The sequence below is a fragment of the Rhea americana genome, unplaced genomic scaffold, assembly GCF_003343005.1.
Source record: "Rhea americana isolate MKP2758 unplaced genomic scaffold, rheAme1 scaffold_202, whole genome shotgun sequence".
NCBI classification, from domain to species: domain Eukaryota; kingdom Metazoa; phylum Chordata; class Aves; order Rheiformes; family Rheidae; genus Rhea; species Rhea americana.
In genome coordinates this window covers 845,016-852,627 of record NW_028186173.1, presented here as the reverse complement: position 1 = coordinate 852,627, position 7,612 = coordinate 845,016, and the positions used below count along the sequence as shown (strand labels likewise).

At 41.2% G+C, this 7,612-nt stretch overlaps 1 protein-coding gene across 1 annotated transcript in view; it reads left to right on the top strand.

Moving 5' to 3' along the window:
• IQCJ (IQ motif containing J) overlaps positions 1-3,516 on the top strand; it is a 59,815-nt gene extending 56,299 nt beyond the window's left edge. The window contains exons 5-7 of the mRNA XM_085304077.1: positions 2,037-2,185; positions 2,269-2,344; positions 3,436-3,516. Of these exons, the coding sequence (XP_085160203.1) occupies positions 2,037-2,185; positions 2,269-2,344; positions 3,436-3,516 (306 nt within the window). The remainder of the gene's footprint in view (positions 1-2,036; positions 2,186-2,268; positions 2,345-3,435) is intronic.
• The last annotated feature ends 4,096 nt before the right edge of the window (positions 3,517-7,612 follow it).

Below are 7,612 nucleotides of genomic sequence, written 5' to 3'. Positions count from 1 at the left end.
TTTAAATATAAGATTCCTAACTTCTCTCACAAAAATATCATTGACCACAGAAGTAATGTTACTTCAAGCCAAAATCAGTGGCCAGTACGTGATAATCACTCTCTAATTAAATTAATAGGATTCAGGGAGAAATAGGTAGAGAAGAAGCATAATAGTGAATCAAAGAAAATACAGGCAATTGCACAGAGATTTKTGCAATTATTAGCATTCATAACCAAGTGTCTTCTCAGACTGTATTTCATATGTTGTAGTTTGGGGAATCTGGGCTGTAATAAAGATGTATTTCCACTTATCAAGAATTTAAAGATAATTTAGTAAGCTTTTTTTGGGGGGTGGAATCTTTTGTAAAATAGAAAAATAAAAAGACAGAGATGTTTGATTCTCTAGAAAAGTTTTTTAATTTAAAAATCGTGATATCAGCTTTGATAGCTTTCGTCACTCTTCCTATGTATGTATCATTTTCTACACAAATTTGAAAGAGTAAACTTTTATACAATTTTACTASTAAATGTCTTAACTGATTTACTGTATGTAGAATTTTAAATTAGTATTTTTCTTAAGTCACATAATTCACAACGTGCRAGTACTCAGAATGTGTGGGTGGGTATCTTTCCAGTAAATCAGCTGTTCAGAACATTTTCTTCATAACTTGCAAACTTCTGTAGATGGAACAAAGGAAAAAGCTAGCCTCACTGTTACCACATACTGCTAACTGGAAATTATTTAACTCTTCAAGAGCAGGTTTTTCCCCTTCAGCTATTACCAGCATTTAACAGAAGTTATTTTTAAGCACTAAGTCTTGTTTGAATGAAATATATTCCTTTGTTTTAATACTGGTTACCTCCAGGGCTGTGGTATTGCACTCTGCTTCCTGAGAGTTCAGAAATATGGAATTTTCTTTTTATTTTCTTTTTTTTAAAAAAAAAAGAAAAAGAAAAAAGAAAAATGCAATGTCATATGTTTTCATATTTAATTTGTTCTACCAGAAGTTGTCACCCTTGTGGCTTAGAAAAGAGTCATGAACACTTCCTAGCATCATATATTCATGAATCTTGTCACCTTTAGCTAAAGTGATCTTGGCTTTGKGTACTGCAATGCAGTGCTATTTAGAAGCAAGAAAGAGGTCTAAGGTAAGAAAAGGTCCCTCCATTTACGGCASTTCTGAAACTCCTCTTGATTTAGCATAGCCAGACCCTACCCGTGGGGGTTTGCATCTAKGGGCTGGCTTAGGGATCTTTTTACATTATTACCAAAGTTTTTTTTTTTTTTTTTAATCCTCCTAAAATTTAGCATAAGTGATTCTTCTAGTCCTTGAATCTACTCTTTTCACACCGGAGGAAATCATATAACGTCTTGCCTAACACCATTTTAAATAAGGCCTTTTCAAACAAAACCTACCTTCAGTCCAAACACCGCCTTCGAGATTCGAACGAAAGGCCTGCTGGTGCTTACCSTCCGTCCTGAGGGCTCTGGGGCCTGGCCCTCTGGCTCGCAGCCAGGTCGGCTTGCTTCCCCCGTGGGCTGTGCGACCGCGTGGGAGCGTACGTGGTTCATTTCACGCCCTCCTGTGCGTTGCACGAGAGGTGCGATGGAAGGCAAAAGCAGGTGCTCTCGGAAGTGTTTCCTGCCCCGTGGCAGGGCAGGTGGCACACAAACTGGGGGGGGAGGTTTGCTCTCGTGTCTAGCGCTGGTTCTGAGGGTTATCCAGTCAAACTGGGGTCGTGGCATCCTGCACCTCCCTGCTGTCTTGTGGCTGCCGTTACTGCTCTGCCTCCTGGTCGAGCCCTGACGGAAGGACGCAGCACGCAGCTTTCGTGGTGGTTCTCCTCAGATCCAATCAGTAGCTGTCAGCGAGCCCCGACCTTGGTTTCCCGGGGACGCCTTGGAGCATGACTCTAATAACTAACCGAAGACGGCGCGAGTAGGAGGCCATGCCAAGGAAGTCCGGGCTTCGGGAGGTTTCTCCTTCCCTTCGCCTTTAATTTGATTAAATTTAATTCACCTTCTCCTTCGCCTTCGCCTTCTCCTCCCCGCAGCACYTCCGCGCCCTCCCGTGTTTTCCTTCCCTGCCCGAAGATTTGCARCCCTTCGCTTGCCGCAGCCCTGCAGAAACACCCGCCTCGCGCCTCCCACCGGGCGAAACTGCCAGCGTTCTCCGTCCCAGTTTGAATATAGTGCAGGTGCGGTAAATCATCCTGCAAGTTATCTCTCTCAGTTGAAATGATAACCCTCATCTGATGCTTTGGCTGTAATTTTTTCSCCTTGTAGAGTCTTTTCTGATATGTTCTTTGGTTCCGTCTGCTTYGGCAACACATACCAATCACCCTCTTACGTCCTGCTTCAAGTAAGTAGGAAATGGCACTGCAATGCACTAAAAAATTACCAAGGGATAGTTTAGGTTCCAGACACACRTAACTAAAATAACTCCGGTTTTCCAGGCAGACTTCGTTCCTTGTGTGACACGAAGCACAGGATGGCTCTGGCAGAACGGACATGTTTTAGATAGAGTATTCTACTGAACTACCGGTACTGAATAGGAATTGTATGCGTGATTCTGTAATGAATTAGTAATACTGAGTCCCCTTGCTTTACCCTCATTCAAGCTAAATATTGCTTTTCTCAATATTCTCAGTGCCTGATTTGCTACCAGTAGTAAATATTAAACTATAAGCAGGAATTGTTCCAACATGCACCAGTAATCCTGTGTAGCTTTAAATAGACATGGATTAAGGTAGTACATAGCACAAACTGTGACTGTAAAAATCATCTTTTACCTCTGGCAGTAAACAGGCAATGTTAATGTGAGGGTGGTAGTTTATTTAGGTAGAATWCCCATGAGCTAATACAACTCTAATGATCAGCAGAATAATCTCCAGTGCCAAACATAAAGCATGACTGGATTCATGTCTTATAAATATTTGTGATTCAATATTACAAAGAGTGTCAGAATTATGGTAAATATGTTAATGTGCTTAACATCTTATATATTTGCAAATTGAAGCTCTCTTTAGCAAAGAACTGATGCCCCTGCCAGAAAATTTCATAATTTTGTTGTGGGAGGTCAAACCAAGAATTATAATCATTACTATTTCTAATCACCTGGAAAGGATTAGCAAAGCCCTCAGGGCAAARTGAATCCAAAACTAAGGAGTTCATGGAAATAAGAGCATGTATTATGTAATAAGGAGGCAGTAAGATGGAAGAGAAGGTCTAACTGGGGGAAGACAGAGTTAAAAATACTTTTGTCACCAACAGCCCAGTTTGCCAGGTTGTCCTTCATCCCCAGTGCGATACCTTTACAGCTGCATTCGTTTTGCTCAGGGGATTATCAACGTTTCTCTCTAAAACTAGAATAACATGTACATCTGCCACTCTCGTGTATTTGTAGGTCCCTGCACCCGTGAGCATTACGTGTGCTTAYGCTGATGTCCGCAGGTTTCCCCTGGTGTAAAACCAGGAGCTTTGGTAAAAGCAGCTGCAGAGGTGAAGTGTACTCCGCACGTGCGGGAGCGATGAGATGGCCGCTGGGGGGAAGAGGGATACCTAATGGTTTGGGAAAGGTCAGTTCTAACAAGTACTCTCGTGCGTTTATGGGCATACATATAAATGGAAACAGAGCAGTAACATGGGGAGTGTCGTCTGTTTTCTTTAAGGCTAGCTTCACAAACCTATGAACAGAGAAGGTGTTGTCTCCGATAAATATTTACTATGTGGTTTCTATATAACATAAAAATGCAAATCTTTGCATTTGCTCTTGAATAACTTACATAGAAACGTAATTAAGGATAGGGAAGACAAATCCAGCATTGGAATGAAAAGAGCTTAWTTAGAAATCAAATATTTGATGATTTTGTCAGGAGCATTAAGGCTGGTGCGGGCTCTAAGATAACAGTTGGAATTATGTGAACGTGGAAACAAATGTTATTYCCAGTTCCTTTAATTTGCTCCAGATAATTTTAGTTCTAAATGTAAGCAGAGTGTACACAACGCTGGAGGCAGGCCTGGTAAGACATTTATCTTTTGAACACGCATATTATGTAGAAGTAGTTCTTGTGGTGTGYTTGGGTATGTGTGTGTCCATACATGTAACAATCTAGAGCGACTATGTACGTCCATCGCTGTACGAGCAGTTTCCTACGGGGCTTTTCAGCCCTGTGTTGCAAAAAGGCCGTCTCAATTTTTTTCTGCTGGTGGTAGCAGAATGCCGATAGAGTTCTTCTGCTTTGTGTGTATTTATTGAATGTTGACTATTGATGTGGTTAGTCAATTTGATACATTACAGTTGACTAGCAGCAAAGTCAATTTGGGAATTATCMTGGTTAACGACAAAAATGCTAACAAGAGGTTTCAGATTGGCACTTCTGTGGGAACATTTGAGGGGAGATGCTGCCTGCGATGATTAGAAAGAATTCCATGGCATTCTGGTATATAGGTTGGCTTTGGTGTGGTATCTTGCAAGACTACCTTATGTTTGGTATTGATGGATAGGTCTTAAAAATAGTGGATTTACCTTTTCCGTTTCCTTTTTCTTTTCTTTCTTTTCTTTCTTTTCTTTTTTTCCCTTTTTTTTCTTTTTTTAACAGAGCAGAGCTTCCTTAGATGGTCCACTTCAGAAACTTAGGCCATATACTTCATTTCTGTTTTCCATATAAAAAGAATTAGAGAAATATTTTATCGACAGTATCTGATTTATCACCCAATGTGTWGATAGGCACATTTGCAGAGACAAATATTCTCGTGGTGCAGGAAATAAGCAGGTCTTTTAAGTAGGGAAGAGGGAGAAAACAGAAACCTGCGCAGAGGTTCTGCGYGGTTTGTTCTGACCCACCAGCGCCGTGCATGCAACGTGTCCACTTGCCCCCCCCACCCCCTTGGCTGCATCTGCACTGCTTTCCTCGTCTTCTGTATTTTCCCAGGACAGGCTCTGTTACCGCGTTTCTACAGTGATCGGTACAGATTACACTGGAGAAGATTAGGTTTGGGGATTGCTTTTCTTTGCAGTAGCCGCTGTTGCTGTTTAGTTCTTTCATCTCTCAGCTGCGTGGGAAGTGTGCACGGTGGAGCGTCCTCCGTCTAGATTACTGGAGACCAACAGATTTCCGACCCCAGATTTTCCCTGAGGTGATTAACTCCACTCACTGGAATTAATTATATTCTGTTGTTGTCAAAAGGGGAGGGGGAATGCAGGAAATCCAGGAAACAGGCAGTACGGTCRTGATCAGCGGGACCAGAAAGAATTGGATATATAAAAATATATGCAACAAACTTATTTATATGTAGGAAGAAGCCTACTGAAATAGCCAGAGCCAGACATGTCGAATTATGTTGGTGGCTCTATCAACCCTAAAATGTGGCCGCATTGCTTTAGAAGTGCCTATTGCAGAAGAACATTGTATTTTTCCAAATATATTCCATTTACGTCCTCCCAAAGTGGAGAGAATTTATTTCTGTTCAGAAAATAAGTTTTTAGATGAAATATCTTACAAAAGTATCTTTTTATTTGAATAAATACTAACAATTTTAGCTACTTCTCCCACCATTACRCATTTAAGCAGCCAAATAGCAGACATTGCCCTGGTCTTTTTAAGATTTTAAATTTATTTCAATAAATACATTTTCCAAGCCAACTTGACTGCTTATGCCTGTGAAATAACTTCTTAGGGTCAGCTGAAGTTCATTAGTAAGACGTACATGACATTTTAGGAGGGAGAATGTGCTGAATAGTTCTGCCAAATGAATATATTTAAGAGAAGAAAAAAACTTATTTTCTCAGGCAATTTCTCTGAACGTAGTGAATTATTTCACASCGGGGGAGGGGGAAGCCATTACAGTTTTATCAAAGAGAAAAGGCTGGAGCAGCAAAGAGGTGCCTGTTTGTTGCTCATTCATTTTTCACATCTACTTTACACATCGGAGAGGAAAGCCCAGGCCACGGGGGCACTGCTCTTAGAGAGAAAGATTTGGCCGCTCTACTAGCTGTCGAACAGCTTCTGGTGCCTCTGCTAGCCCTACAGCACATTATTGCCGTGCTAAACCCATAGCAAACAATACAAAATAAACRACATACAGAACAACAGCATTAAGCTGATGGGATCATCAGCATAACTAAACACAAACTGGCTTTGCATGAACAGCATTTAAAGAGCTCTGTGAGTGCTTTTGTATAGATCTTAATTTTGACTTTAAGGTGATACATGAACTTTCCGTACAGAAATTATCAAACCTTAGTCATAACTTGAATTCGTTAACTGTAAATTATTATTCGGTTGGTTGAACTCTTAATATTATCTATACATTTTTTTTCTTTGGTCAAATTACAAGAACAAATTACATTATAAAATCAGCTTGATCTAGACTGTCTGTCACGTTTTCTATTAAAAGTGATCATACATTATTTCTCTGCACCACTGATGTGGGGAAGAGAATCATTTCAAAAATGAGTTCTTGCACAACGGTGCAAATGTTTTGCGAGCAGATCCTTCCCTGAGGGAATATAATCTCTTACTTAGATTGAGTGAGATACAATTTTCTGACCTATTTTGTCATTATTCTGCTTATAAAGTGATGCTGTGGATATTGGACATGAAGTTATGGCCTAGGCTCAGTAGCAGTTGTTATGGATACATTGTCATCGATGACATAGACAACATGAGTTTAAATAATATAAATTTCAACATACGCTTGCGCCATGCCCTGTACCTCATGTGCAACATGCACTACAAGGGTATAGAAAAACCCATTGCAATCTCCTTTTCCTTTTACTCTGTGCAGGATTTGTGGTGGTCATAGCGGTAGGTGACCTTGCCCGCTGGGTCAAAGGGCCTCCAAAGCATTCCCCAAAGCCCTGCGTCCCGCCTACCTGGTCCAGGGTAGCTGTTGGGCACAGGAAGGTGCAGGGTCTCCTACCCTGCCATCTGATGCTGAGGACCTGCCTCAAGACACCTYGGTGCATGAGGTGCCCCTTTAGGTCTCCTGCGGCTCCACAGGAGCCGCAGCAGAGCTGGAGCAGATCCCAACACCGACTTCTTTCCGGTTCCAGCACTAGCAAGCTAAAAAGCCTGGCTGACTTCACCCACTTGAGCCTCAGGAAGATTTCTTCTTGGCCTGTGCTGTGACGGCATGCTGGCTGTGCCCTGGCGAGACCGCTGGCCCCAGCCTGCCCCCTCTGAGGTCTTCTCAACACTAAGGTTGCTAGGACATCAAGCCAGACACACTTTTCATTGACGACCCAGCAGTGGCARGGTGAGTTTGGTACCTCTAATCCATTTTTAGGCTGAGGTTGCAGGAAGTCCTCTAATTCCCTCTTGGAAATGGATCATTCAAATAAATTAAATAATTCTCAAAGTTTTCTCTGGAGTTCTTTGCTATCCRAAGCAGTATGGTTAGAAATAGAGCAATTTTTCTCTGTTCTGCATTACAGAATTTTCTGAAGTACATGGTAAAGAATTAATGGAATTTTCAGTCTTGAAATAATGGGAAAAGAAATTAATTGATATAACTGAAGAAATATTGTTCCTAAAGATCTCATTTGTAAGCTCGTATGTGTCCTTCTAGTCATGGATTCTCCTAGCTGTGGATTTAAAATAATTAATGTTATGGCCTTGAATTCATA